The sequence below is a fragment of the Pelobates fuscus genome, chromosome 4 (genome assembly GCF_036172605.1).
Source record: "Pelobates fuscus isolate aPelFus1 chromosome 4, aPelFus1.pri, whole genome shotgun sequence".
NCBI classification, from domain to species: Eukaryota; Metazoa; Chordata; class Amphibia; order Anura; family Pelobatidae; genus Pelobates; species Pelobates fuscus.
The window spans coordinates 366,440,858-366,456,271 of NC_086320.1; the positions used below are offsets into that span (position 1 = coordinate 366,440,858).

Consider the following 15,414-nt stretch of genomic DNA (forward strand, 5'->3'; position numbering starts at 1 on the left):
CAAATGGGATTTGGTAAAAGTTTATGACCTGCTACTTTCTGTATTAAAGTCTGTGCAATCAGTTTTTATTCCATCATAGATTTGGCTTCGGATCCCTTGGTGGACAGATTCTTCAGAGCAGTTATCAACTTGCTTCCTACTATCTGTGAACTCACTTCTCCTTGGGATCTTACCGTATATACTCGAGTATAAGACGAGTTTTTCAGCACATTTTTTGTGCTGAAAAACCCCCACTCGTCTTATACTCGAGTCAGTTGTTTGTGCTGAAAAAACCCCCACTCGTCTTATACTCGAGTCAGTTGTCTGTATTATGGCAATTTTCATTGCCATAATACAGACAAGGACCGGGGGCTGTCAGGAAGCTGTAACTTACCTTCACCGCAGCTCCTGTCAGCTCCCTTCTCTCTCCTCCGTCCGTGCAGCTCCCAGGTCAGCTTCCTCTGCAACTCTCGCGAGAGCCGTGGGGTCAGCGCGTTGCCACGGGTTACCGTGTCAACGCTCCGCGCGGCCGCGAGACTTGCAGAGGGAGCTGACCTGGGAGCTGCACGGACGGAGGAGAGAGAAGGGAGCTGACAGGAGCTGCGGTGAAGGTAAGTTACAGCTTCCTGACAGCCCCCTCCTACAGCTCATCCACTGGACCACCAGGGAGTGAGAGCCCCCCTGCCTGGCCAGCTAACAAGCAGGGAGGGGGGACGAAAAAACAAATAAAAAAAATAATAATAATAATAAAAAAAAATAATAACAACATTTAAAAAAATATATATTACAATAATAATTTAAATAATAATAATTAATAAAATGCCCACCCCCACCAATGCTCTGCACTCACACACACTGCATTCATACACACACTGCACTGCATTCATGATATACACACTGCATTCATACATACACACACTGCACTCACACTGCACTCCATTCATTATACACACACTGCATTCATTATATACACACTGCACTCACACACTGCACTGCATTCATTATATACACACTGCACTCACACACTGCACTCATATACACGCACTGCATTCATTATATACACACTGCATACACACTGCACACACACTGCACTCATACACACACTGCACTGCATTCATTATGTACACACTGCACTCATGTACGCACTGCACTCATGTACACGCGCTGCACTCGTGTACACGCGCTGCACTCGTGTACACGCGCTGCACTCGTGTACACGCGCTGCACTCGTGTACACGCGCTGCACTCGTGTACACGCGCTGCACTCGTGTACACGCGCTGCACTCGTGTACACGCGCTGCACTCGTGTACACGCGCTGCACTCGTGTACACGCGCTGCACTCGTGTACACGCGCTGCACTCGTGTACACGCGCTGCACTCGTGTACACGCGCTGCACTCGTGTACACGCGCTGCACTCGTGTACACGCGCTGCACTCGTGTACACGCGCTGCACTCGTGTACACGCGCTGCACTCGTGTACACGCGCTGCACTCGTGTACACGCGCTGCACTCGTGTACACGCGCTGCACTCGTGTACACGCGCTGCACTCGTGTACACGCGCTGCACTCGTGTACACGCGCTGCACTCGTGTACACGCGCTGCACTCGTGTACACGCGCTGCACTCGTGTACACGCACTGCACTCGTGTACACGCACTGCACTCGTGTACACGCACTGCACTCGTGTACACGCACTGCACTCGTGTACACGCACTGCACTCCATTCATTATATACACACTGCATACACACACACACTGCATTTATTATATACACACACTGTAAAAAAATATTCAGTTAATATAACTTTTTTAGGATCTAATTTTATTTAGAAATTTACCAGTAGCTGCTGCATTTTCCACCCTAGTCTTATACTCGAGTCAATAAGTTTTCCCTGTTTTTTGGGGTAAAATTAGGGGCCTCGGCTTATATTCGGGTCGGCTTATACTCGAGTATATACGGTAATTTAGTTCAATCAGCCCTCTGTGAACCTCCATTTAAATAATTACAGGATTGCCAATGAAAGATTTTAACGGGGAAAACAGTGTTCCTGATCACGATTACATCCGCTAAACGTCTGGGTGAACTTCTAGCTTTGTCTGCCTATCCTCCTGATCTAACTTTCCATTTGGATAAGGTGGTTTTAAAGCGTTATCCTTCTTTTCTTCCTAAAGTGGCTTCAGCAGACCAGATGAACCAGGAAATAATATTGCCTGCCTTTTGTCAAAATGCAAAAAAAAAATGAGGTCTAGTGCAATAGTAATGTTTGTAAATGTAAGCATATGAATCTGTATGTTAAAGCTACAGATGATGTTGATGTTTAAATGTAAAAATATAATGAATATAGATGAACTGAGATGGTAATTTATATGTATATAAAATTAAAGCATTTATTATGGCAAGGAATATTCAACAACAAATGTAGCGGATATTTATATATAAACCTGGAAAAATCAAAGGAGAGAATATAAAAAAAATACAGAAAATCCCAAGGACAGAAAATTCCAATGTTTGGATGTTTAATGAACTCTTCTGTTACTTGGAGACAATGAAGAAAATCGGATGCTTAGATCACTTGTTTGTCCTCTACCAGGACCATATGGATCAAGGAAGCAATCTCTCTGGCCTACAAACCTCTACATCTTAACCCCTTAAGGACACATGACGTGTGTGACACGTCATTATTCCATTTTATTCCAGAAGTTTGGTCCTTAAGGGGTTAAAGATCATTCCACCAAAGCTGTGTCTACTTCATAGGCATCAAAAGCCTTTGCTACAGATTTGCAAAGCTGCCACATGTTCTTAAACTCACACCTTTTCAAAGCAATACAGATTAGACATACAGCCATCCGGGGATACTTTTGGGTGCAAGATGCTTTAACCCCTTAAGGAACAAACTTCTGGAATAAAAGGGAATCCTGACATGTCCCACATGTCATATGTCCTTAAGGGGTTAAGCAATATTAAAGTGAAAACATCCTACCATTTAAGATTGCATGTTCATCCCTCTTGTTGCACTGCCTCTATTTTGGAGGGAAATAACAACCTTTTTATTTGTTGTAAATGTCACTTTCCTTAAAATTAGAGACCGTGCACTTCCAATCCCCTCCCTTTTTAATGAATTTTGCTTGAGTTTGGGTTGTGTGCCTTCTGGGGCAATTGTGTGTTTTGAGGTTTTTATAGTACATAAGGAGGATTAGGATGAGCTTGAGCTCCTTTTTTTTTTTTTTTTTTTTTTTATGTATTTATTTATTTTACATTTCTATCTGCTTTTTTTCCTACTGATCGCAATGCTGATATCCCTCTTCTTGCACTGCCTCTATTTTCTATCACTTGTATGATAAATAAAATGTCTTTTTTTTTTTTTTGTTACTCACAAACTTCCATAGTAACACCACTTCCAGAGATCATTTTGGCTGTAACTGTTGTAGTGCCTTACTTCGTCCTGTAGGATGACAGAGTTTATACGAGTGAATGTTTGTTTGATTTCTGTAAAATTTCAGTTAGTATGTGGTTTGAAAGCACATTGACAAATATTTTCCTGAATTTTTAGAGCACATCCTTATCCATCAATCGTTCAACACAGCATCTTTTGAAAACCTCAAGAATTAATTTAGTTGGTTGGATATACATAAAATAAAAAGATAACCTAAAATGTTTCTTTTTGGAGGTACCTGTTCTCAAAGGTACAAGAGAGATAAAGCAGCACTAAACAAACTAAATACAGTAATAAGAGGAAGCACACCTGAAAGTAGGGGGATCCCGCCAAACCCCTAAAGAAACCAGAACAAGTAAACACAGAATTCAGGTAGCGCCAAGAATAAAATACTCCAAATAAAAACAATAAGATGCACAAAAAGATCTAAAAACAAAGTCCACAATAAAACCTTATGGTAAAAAATATCAAATGGTAAGGCACAGTCTTCTAGTTCTTATACGGTACTTATTGGATAACTCCACTTGATAGCCACATATGGAATAAAAACATAAAACAGAGGCGAACCAATAGTGTAAGTTTGTTGTAAATAGTAGAACAAACAACACTTTGAACAGTTGTCAACTCACATGTAGTAGAGCTATAACCAGCTCTAGGTGAAACCACATGAAGTGGTTTTGGATCCCCACTTGCAGGATATCCCTCTGATATGGGTGCACAGTAGAGTGGCAGTAAGGCAAGTTACATCATGATAACGATGAGGTAGATTATATGGAACGACAAAAAAGCAGCCAACACTGCTCTCTATATAGGTAAATATTAATAAGAAAATGAAATATACAAAACCCCTTAAGGACACATGACATGTGACATGTCATGATTCCCTTTTATTCCAGAGGTTTGGTCCTTAAGGGGTTAAGGACATGTGACATGTCATGATTCCCTTTTATTCCAGAAGTTTGGTCCTTAAGGGGTTAAAATGAGCAGACTAACTGCTCTATGTTTCAAGTGTGTTTGCATTAAAATGCTTGAAGGCACTTATTGTACTCACCAGAACAACTACATTAAACTGTAGTTGTTCTGGTGACTATAGTGCCCCTTTAATGTACATCTAGATCAGATTGTTTCTTTTCCATTGTAGTGTAATGGTTGGATATGGATTCAGCTACACACTTTTTTTTTTGGATTCCTTTGTAGATTGACCCATGGGTTAATTTAATAGATTCGATTTTGATATTATTTTTAACAGTGAAACAAGGACAATAGTAAGATCTAGGTGTAATATCTGTTTATACCACTGTTAATCCTGAAGACTACCCTTAAATTACAAGGTGGAGCGATATAGGGTTTAACCCTCTAATTGGTCACAATGCAATTAGTGCTTATTATATTGAAAGCTATGAATCATCTTCTTTTCAGATAATGAGACCTGTAAGGCCCGTGGGCAGCAGATAGCCTGTATCCTGATTTCTGAGCGAAATCTTAAACCCTTACTAGTGTGTCACTGATAATGTTTTCAATCTATATGTTAATACCCAACATTTCTTGTTTTATTATTTTTTTACCTCACCAAACTGTCCAGCTGGGATATAAATGTAACTTTCACCTGACATCTAGAATAGCAAGTTATCATGTGTCGCAGATTACTGGACTGTTAACTTGAAAACGATCAGGTTATATGCCTTGGTTTTAGAGACTACATTAATTCCATGCTGTACTGATTTTTTTATTTTTATGTTTTTTTTTTTTTTTTCTAGGGCATTAGAATTCCTCTTAAACCAAAGCAAAATGAACCGGCCGTTCAACCTAAACGAGCAAGGTAAGAAGACGTTACAATTACATTGAATCAAAGTATCCACCGTATGAAAAGAAAATCTTAAAGGAACATTATAACATTAGAAATATAAAAATATTTATTCCTAATGCTATAGTCTCCTACTAACCATTTAGATGTGCTCCCCCTTCAGCTTGATGATATCAGCTAATTTAATGCTTCCCATATGAAAAGCGTTTGACTCGGCAGTTCCCAACCCTCATAGGCACAGGATTGGGACATGTTTCATTAGTGGATGTATGATGTGCATTTGATGAATGAGTCTGAAACCAAAGCCCTATGCTACTGAAATGAGAAAAGAAATACATTTAAAAAAAATCATTAAACAAAAACCTAAATCAGAGGCCAAGAGACTCACAAAAATGTAACATTTTATAAAGTATAAGTGGATTATCGCAAAATTACTTAAAAAAAAAAAAAAAATAACATTACAAGCAGCTGAAGAAATCTGTAAGCAGTGAGTTTGCATAGAGGGGTTCTACTACACAAGCTATTTCGATAGCACATGTTCATCCTGTAGACTTAAGTATGACAACAAAAGAGCTTTTGCCTAATGCAAGCAATAAACCTAGAACGTACTGAGGTTTTGGAGATGCAGCTATGACTATTGGCTATTCGGAAGTAAGTCTTGTTAATATTTCAAGTACTTTGAATTTACTCTCCCCAGAATTGAAGATTTACCACCCCCAACTAAGAAACTGTCTCCTGACCTCACTCCGCATGTTATGTTTACCGGTTTTGATCCACAGCAAGGGCAACAGTACATCAAGGTAATACTCTCTTGTTAAATGTATCCATATAGGTACTTTGTATGTCACGTCACTTATGGACATGTTAAGCAGTCATGACATATTCTTTATAAATAGTTATGGAAAACTAGCTGGAGCAAAATTTGCATATGTTGCAATGTATCCAAGTATTACTGGAAATTATAGCAGGGCTCAGACAATTTGTACTTTTTAAATTATTCTACCACTAAATAAAACATTTAGCAGCATCTTGTTATACTTAGCCGTGGCTGCTTCTCGTTTAGTCAAGATCAGTAATACAAAGAATTATGGTTAGAGAAATACTTGATAATTTTGATATGTCTTCTTTTTCAGAAACTCTACATTCTTGGTGGGGAAGTGGCAGAATCCGCACAAAAATGCACGCATCTGGTTGCCAGTAAAGTGACCAGAACAGTAAAGTTTCTGACTGCGATTTCAATAGCTAAACATATTGTGACCCAGGAATGGTTAGACGAAAGTTTCAAATGTCAAAAATTTGTTGGTAGGTCTAAAGCCATATAAACCTCTGTGTACCTCTCGATGCAGGATAATGCTAGATTGTGTTTGGTTGATTTCCTTTACGTGTGTTGGCAAATCTCTTGAGTTAAAAATTATTTTTTTTTTAATTTTTTTTTTTTAAATCTGAGATTATATGTAAAACAAAGTACGTTTGTATAGTTTGTGTGCTTGTGGTATGGAAAGAAAGTTCCAACTACTTACAAATAGACTTTCTAGTTACTGCTGTTGCCTATTTGTTGTGTATATACTAAAGGGAGAACCTTGGGTTTTGTCTTTATAGAGGAGCAGAGTTACATACTGCGGGATGCTGAAGCCGAAGTATTGTTCTGTTTCAGCTTGGAAGAGTCCTTAAAAAGAGCACGTGGAACTCCTCTCTTCAAGGTATGTTTTTATATGCAAGTTTTCCAAAGCTTAAATTGTAATGATCAGTTGTGGAGAAATCTTCAAACAGTTGATAGAAACGCAAAAGATTATTTGTCTGCTAACTGAAAAAATTAAGCCGTTGGCCCTGAGGAATAGTCTTCTGGTGGGCAGCCTTTTCTATGCGTGTAAGCACAATATGTGTATTTTTCTGCACACTTATTAAATATATTCCTTTGCATTTACCTATTATTGTCTAAAATTTTAAGCGTTGATGATATTGGAGTAAATGCTGAATAAATGAATAATTCTGTTCTATAGGGTAAGGCATTCTCTTTACAAAGCATATAGTCCAGATGTTCATTACGTTGTTAATAGGGTGTTTCATTCTTTGTATGGTTTGTGAAATTACATTCACCATTTGATTAGTGGGTATATGTATTTAGAGTATATATTATATTAATTATATCTCTTGGTATATTTTCTTATAGGGTAAATATTTTTATATTACTCCTGGAATTTGCCCTAGTTTGTCAACAATGAAAGCTATTGTGGAGAGCGCTGGGGGAAAAATCTTAACAAAACAGCCTTCTTTTAGAAAAATTATGGAGCACAAGCAAAATAAGGTATGTAAATAGTTTATATCATGTTAACGAAATTGTTCTATAATATTGTTTGTAAAGGGTCACTCCCGGCACCAAAATCTGTTCAGTAAGCTGAAGTGGTTATGGTGCAAGTACCTTGTTCTGCAGTCTTCTTTTTCAAAGCTCATTATCTTTTAAGTGAATGCTGTGTCATTTGGAGCATGTAACAGGCATACCTATTCAGCAGTAGATCTAAGGAGATTTTACACAGAAGTTTTTTTTATTTTTTTATTTTGATCTAGTAGAAGAGAATCCAGTACCAGCATGTGAGAAAATATGTAAAAAAAAAAAAAAAAGTTTAGCTTCAATTATTTCCCATACCAAATACATCCTTATAATTTAAATGTATGGACTAATTTATATTCTAGCTTAGCTGTGTATTCCTAGAATTGCTACATAGGATTATAAAAATGCAAGTCTTCTTTATCTTTGAAAGTCAACATGGGTTACATTTTTTTTTTTTCTGCGTACGTATCATTAACAAATGTTTAGATAACAAAATAACATTTAAATAAAATATAGAATTGAAACAATCGCCTAGAGAAACTACCAGTAAAGGTATAGATTAAATGTTATACTTACACAAGGTTTGTATCTGTTGTTGGGTGTTGATTCCCTTTATGCATTTAAATACATAAAGGGAATAAACACAGTAAAGGAGGAGACTATATTTAAAAGAAGAAAAACTACCACAACCAGAGGACATAGTCTTAAATTAGATGGGCAAGGGTTTAAAAATAATATCAGGAAGTATTACTTTACTGAGAGGGTAGTGGATGCATGGAATAGCCTTCCAGCTGAAGAGGTAGAGGTTAACACAGTAAATGAGTTTAAGTATGCGTGGGATAGGCATAAGGCTATCCTAACTATAAGATAAGGCCAGGGACTAATGAAAGTATTTAGAAAACTGGACAGACTAGATAGGCCGAATGGTTCTTATCTGCCGTCACATTCTATGTTTCTATGTTTTTGCATCACTACACTCCCATTATGGGGAACCAAACGTTATCATTGTGGGGCAATGCTGATTTGTTTGTTTCTTCAAAAAACTGTTATCCAAGCTTTCTTTGTTTGTGTTTTCTTTTGAATAGAGTTTAGCTGAGATCATCTTGATATCATGTGAAAATGATCTTCATCTGTGCAGAGAATATTTTGCTAGCAGCATAGGTAAGGAGCTTCTCTCTTGTTTAGTTGTCTGATTGTGTAATCTTTCAGTTAATGTTTACTTTGTATTGTCTTTATTTTTTTTAACAGATGTTCATAATGCGGAGTTTGTTCTCACTGGTGTCCTTACCCAAACGTTGGATTATGAATCATATCCTTTACAATGTTTTATTGTTAATGTTTGATTATGTGGTACAACGGTTTACACTGACCAAGGAATACCATACATAGTCTTGAGTAGACCACTGCATTTTGCAATTTCAGAAAATGTAATGCCTATGTCTATTTATTCTACACTCCAATATGCATTATATTTTTTATTTGAAACTGTGAATTAGTTGGAAATTGCAAAATGTAAGGCGGGGGGAATACTTTTGGACTTCATATGAAACTTTTAACAGAATTAAAAAAACTTTTGCTATGCAGGAAGTAAGGTCAGGTATGTCAGATGGTTTTGATATGAGGGGGAAAAAACACACAAAAAATAGTGTAATGAATTCTACAATACATTGTGACAGGAGTATGAGAAGATGTGTATATACGCTCACATGGTACTGAACCACTCAGTATTTAGAATAGTGTTAATGAAGCAGAATATTTCCTACTATAAAGCCGATAATACAGACTATATAGACAATAACAATTGATATGGTGCGATAATATGGCTAATTTTCAGTCTTTATAAAGTCCGTACTCAGTTCAGACAGCAAGTGTGCTACGATCCCCACTGTGAATATAGTGGCATGGATGTGCAGTGTTTCCACTTACCGTAATCCTAAAGCGCAGCAGGTCATGAAGAATCCAGAGTATAAACGTAAAAAAAACATAAACCTTATTAAAATAAAGTTAGATTTTACCAGAGGCACATTTACTCTGCAACTACATGGTCGGTTTTAGAAGAAGCATTATATTTGGCATTGAGGGGATGAGGTTTTTTTTTTTATCTACAAAGTCATTCCATTCAATTTAAAAATAAATATATATTCGCTTTACCATTTCTGATTGTTCTGAAAATTGGGTAACAATATTTACTTTTGAGCAAACTTTAGTTTTTATAAATTTTTGGCATAAAATTTACCTTTGCATGGCATTTTTGGATTGCCATAATATATTAATATCTTCCTCAATATGTAGAAAATGGTAGTTTGTTTAGTTTTGGGATCTCAGACTCTGGCTCACTCCCCCCTTGTTAGTGGCCTACAACTTCTAGTATTCTTTGAATGCAATTAATATTCAGAGACTCAAGAGTTCAGCAACATCTGGGAGGGGGGCTTTAATTTGAGTTACCTGTTTATGGCATATTTAGCCGCCTTTGCAACATGTAATTGCATATATTATTATTATTTATATAGCGCCAGCAAATTCTGTAGCGCTGTACTATATTTCAGGACAAATTTGGTGTGCCCAGTAAGGGTAACAGCTCTACACAATTTTCAGGAAAATTAGAAATGCTAAGGCAATCTACAGTTGTATATCTGACATGGAATTGCCCTGCAGATATTATTGCAAATTCATTTGACACAGACGTTACAGTAAGTTCTCTTTCCCCATTATCCGGGCAAAATAATGGTGTGGTTTAGCTGGGCATTTGTGCTGAGACACCTTACAAGTGACGTAGTTTGGCAATTGTATAAAACTGTTTTTTGTTTGTTTTTTTAACTGTTTCTTGCTTTCCTTGACGAGCACACATATAAATTTACATGATGGTCTTGAAGGACCCTGTTGCTTCACAGACTTCAGTCGACTTGAAGAATACATACAAACCCTGCTCTCGCTCTTTATTTTTTTTTTTTTTTTCTTTATTTTAATCCTTTTGTGGATACGTGGCAGTAAGCAGGAAAAAACTAATTATGGGCATCTTTTCTTAGGATGTATGTTTTTTGTTAAAAATATGCATAAATTATTATGTTCTGTATTATAGTATGATCTTAAGAGCCCACAGAGGTTTAAAAGTGTTCTTTTGTGTTTTTTTTTTTTTTTTTTTTTTTTAATGTAATTTGTAAAAATAATGAAGGTACTGAAAGTATTTTTGTGGCGAAAGGGCTAATGTTAATGTTTGTTAAATAACAAGATTAGAGAAATAATTTTTTTGTATTATTTTGTATTTCTAAATCCAAAGTTTCTTTTTTATATTGATATTTTCCAAAGTTTAAAATAAATATACTTTGGTTGTATACTGCTTTTGTTTATTTAAACCCATCTAAAAATATTTACATGGGATTGCACTTTTGATGAAGTTTGTTTTCTATTTAATTGTGCCTCTTAAAACTTTTGTACAGCGCTGTTACCCCTTTATGCAAAAATATTCCATTACTGCCAAAATATCAAGTTACTTGCCTCAGATTCATGTGTTGCTTGGTACAAAATTATGGAATTTACGTGATTGCAAAGTCCAAACTTTTTTCCCCTGTAAATCAAACTCCACTTTTGGTAACGTGTTTACCTGAGCTTTCCTCAGGATAGTGAGCTCATAGAGAACAAAGACACAAGCTGATACAGGATCACTATAGTGTCAGGAAAACAAACTCGTTTTCCTGACACTATATAATCCTTGTGGGACAAATTGTAAAACCGTCTGTAAAATAAAAGGATAGGAGAAAACACAAGAAATTCCTTACATATATAATTTACCCCTAATATATGTCTTGTGGGAGATTCATGTGTTACAGGTCTCCTGGTAGTTGTAAAAAAAAAAAGGAAATCTCTCTCTGGATGGTCCAACATGCTCCATATATACCTTAAACTAGTTTTTCTCAGTGGGCAGACCCCCGGGCACACAATTATCGTGGGCCCTACTGTAACACAAACCAAAGCGCACTTGGGGATCATTGTCCAGGCTCTACAGGATATTTGGGAAGTTCTGGGCTAGGTTGGCCAGCAGACTGCAAAACCCTACACACAAGTTCTTTGCCGCTGCCCCACCTCAGCAACCACAAAAGGTTTCTGTTCCATGGAGAGTCATGACTGCCAGAGGAGGACAGGGCCCGAAGTTGCAATGAAGGCCTAATAGACACACCAATGCTGCAAAGGCTGTCAGACCACGACCCAGTGCTCGACAACTCGAAATGGGACTTACCCTAAAGGGTTGTCTCAACCTCAAGCCGTGCCACAATGTCAGAAGCGGTCAGAGGACCTGTTGATTTGGGGGCAGTTGGATAATGGGCCTCGGTCTGCTATGTGGAACTCTGCTCTCCCTATAATGGGATTGGCTGGCTGCATCTTGGGACAGGGCTGTATACCATAGTCTTGGGGGGTGCTCTCTCTTCATCATGTACCCTACTTATCTGTGGGACCCAGCGGGTTCTCAGTGTTGAGCTGCTTTGTATTATATTCTTTCAAATTTATTTTATTTTTCTATTTATTTACTTAGAACAAGCCATTATATGCCATGCTAATATTTATCTCATTTTCTTTAATAACAAAATGTGTAGTTTTCTGTTTACATTGTCTTCGCACAGAATGCGCAGCACTCATCTAGACCCAAATTCTACATAATTTTTTTTTCCCCCTCATTATGCGAGCTCACAAAGTATCTTAAAATTATATATTTGTCACACTTTTGGTGCACATACTTGGTGCATTATACTTCTGTAATTATTCCTTATATTTGTGGGTATTAGCGCTACACTTTAAGCATGTGTGCTTTCATTCTTGTCTATACTCTTGCACAATAAAAGAAAAAAAATTCAACAGAATTATTTATAAAATAATTTACCAGGAAAAGATACATTGAGATTTCTCTTGTTTTTAAGTATGTCCTGGGTCCACAAAACATTGCATTGATACAATAGGGTACAATAAAATAAAAAAACAATATTAATACACAATATATACAAAATTTAACATAGAACAGGTAGGAAATATATAATCAACCATGACACGAGCATTCTGTTTTGAGGTATGTAGAGAGGGATCTCTTAAATGACTTTAGGCTTGGGGAAGATTTTAGTGTGCGTGAGGTCGTTCAATAATTGCGGTGCTCTGTAGGACGAGGAGGATTGGGCCGCATTCTTTTTGGGGTTTTTTAGGTAGACTAAATAAAGTAGAAATAAATAAATAAGGTCCAAATGAATGGTCCTAAGAATGGCTAAAGGAAAAAAACTCTCAACTGAATAAAGGACTCCACTAAAGTGTCCCTATAGATGCAATAGGATTGAAGGAAATATCAGATAAAATCTAATATATATTCAGGAGTGGTATGCCTTTAAATAGAAACAAATGCTGGGCAAGATAAATTAGACGATATATGGCTTAAAAATCTAATACATATTCTGAAGTGATATACCTTTAAATATGAACAAATGCTGAACAAGATAAAATAAACAATAAATGTCTTTAAAATACTGAACTATTATATAGTGATATACACAGAAAAAGAAAAATATAGATAAATTGATATGATTGAAAAGTGTCTCTATTTGGATACAATTGTATCTGTAAAAAGAAAGTTCACAATAGTCCAAAATGTAAGCTTGTTACAGCGATTTCCAGTTATCAAAGAACTGGTAAGCTGAACAGGCTAGTTTTGTATAATACACAATAATTTACTGATAATATAGTGTATATAATATTGGTAATAATATACCCAGTATGTAATTATGTGACTAACAGATCATAATTGATGATCTGTAGTAAATAGAACGGAATCTCTCCTTTTATATAAAAAAGTAGATCGAAATCCAAAAGTGCTTCTTACTGGTTAAAATCCATTTATTTAGTAGAATAAAAACGAAAGTAGTGCACTCACAGTATGGTAAAGAGTCTTTGATGTTAGACTGGAACCTGGGAAGTTGCGGTGTTAGCAGCTAGATGTTCTCTCTGTCTGCCGGCAGATGGATGGACCTGGTTAGTAGCCGCGTGCGTGTCACCGATCTTCCTGCGTTCCATGTGAGGTCTGCTTTACGATGTGTGCCAAAAAGTGAATAAGTCCTTACGCGTTTCGTGAGTCAAAAGCTCACTTCATCAGAGGATGTTTGAGCAGGGGAAAACCGCGGGTTTAAATAGCCGGTTTCTGCTATGGCTTATTTAACTCTTTGAGTCCTGGGTTTATACTTGATCTATTAATTATGTTAAAAAATCCTACATTGGTGAATAAATGTCTAACATTGCATACATATATAATGTTACAAATGGCTTTTGGAGTTATAAGGCTGGAAAACATGAACAAAAATATGTGCACAAAAATGGGACATACTAAAAGGAATGACAGATTGGAATGCCCATAGACTTTAACAAGGCAGTGGAATGCCCATAGAGAATAATGGACATAAAAGGAATGCCCATAGAGAATAATGGAAACAAAAGATTTCAATTAGAGACAAAACTATTACACATATGAAATAAATCTTTTGTCACAATACTCTCCAGATTCAGTGTCAATTTTTGAAATTGAGATTAAGTGGGATTATCATTGTTTTCTATGGAATGACAATGGTGAATGACTAAAGAGAATGCCCATAGACTATAATGGGAGGCAACACATGAACTCATTTGCAGGTAAATCTGTGTAATGTAGCAAATTAATCTTTACCACAGGTGTTCCCCAAGTACAGCAGTAGATTGTCAAATTAAAAGTAACTGGGATTATAGCTCTTTTCTATGGAATGACCGGTAAATGATACAATGGAATGCCCATAGACTATAATGGGAAGCAATATGTGACTTGGAATCTGAACCGTGAAACATATCAAGTAAATATTTTGCAGGCATACTCTGCGAGTTCAGTGTCAATTTTTGAAATTGAGATTAAGTGGGATTATCATTGTTTTCTATGGAATGACAATGGTGAATGACTAAAGAGAATGCCCATAGACTATAATGGGAGGCAACACATGAACTCATTTGCAGGTAAATCTGTGTAATGTAGCAAATTCATCTTTACCACAGGTGTTCCCCAAGTACAGCAGTAGATTGTCAAATTAAAAGTAACTGGGATTATAGCTCTTTTCTATGGAATGACAGGTAAATGATACAATGGAATGACCATAGACTATAATGGGAAGCAATATGTGACTTGGAATCTGAACCGTGAAACATATCAAGTAAATATTTTGCAGGCATACTCTGCGAGTTCATTGGCAATTTTTAAAATTGAGATTAAGTGGGATTATCATTGTTTTCTATGGAATGACAATGGTGAATGACTAAAGAGAATGCCCATAGACTATAATGGGAGGCAACACATAAACTCATTTGCAGGTAAATCTGTGTAATGTAGAAAATTAATCTTTAGCACAGGTGTTCCCCAAGTACAGCAGTAGATTGTCAAATTAAAAGTAACTGGGATTATAGCTCTTTTCTATGGAATGACAGGTAAATGATACAATGGAATGCCTATAGACTATAATGGGAAGCAATATGTGACTTGGAATCTGAACCGTGAAACATATCAAGTAAATCTTTTGCAGGCATACTCTGCGAGTCACATTCTAGGTTTCTAATTTTCTTTGTTAACTCACTGAGGGTTATTTTATATATATATATATATATATATATATATATGTGTGTGTGTGTGAGCGAGGGTGCTGTGTGTCTGAAGGTGCGCTGTGTGTGTCTGGGGGCGCTGTGTGCGTCTGGGTGTGCTGTGTGCGTCTGGGTGTGCTGTGTGCGTCTGGGTGTGCTGTGTGCGTCTGGGTGTGCTGTATGCGTCTGGGTGCTGTGTGTGTGTCTGGGTGCTGTGTGTGTGTCTGGGTGTACTGTGTGTGTCTG

General features: G+C 36.9%; 1 protein-coding gene across 1 annotated transcript in view; it reads left to right on the forward strand.

Moving 5' to 3' along the window:
• The window catches only part of PAXIP1 (PAX interacting protein 1), a 42,235-nt gene extending 31,155 nt beyond the window's left edge, over positions 1-11,080 (forward strand). Inside the window, exons 14-21 of the mRNA XM_063452680.1 lie at positions 5,173-5,234; positions 5,917-6,019; positions 6,353-6,521; positions 6,819-6,919; positions 7,390-7,524; positions 8,634-8,709; positions 8,797-8,856; positions 10,394-11,080. Of these exons, the coding sequence (XP_063308750.1) occupies positions 5,173-5,234; positions 5,917-6,019; positions 6,353-6,521; positions 6,819-6,919; positions 7,390-7,524; positions 8,634-8,709; positions 8,797-8,856; positions 10,394-10,410 (723 nt within the window). The 3' untranslated portion in view covers positions 10,411-11,080. The remainder of the gene's footprint in view (positions 1-5,172; positions 5,235-5,916; positions 6,020-6,352; positions 6,522-6,818; positions 6,920-7,389; positions 7,525-8,633; positions 8,710-8,796; positions 8,857-10,393) is intronic.
• The last annotated feature ends 4,334 nt before the right edge of the window (positions 11,081-15,414 follow it).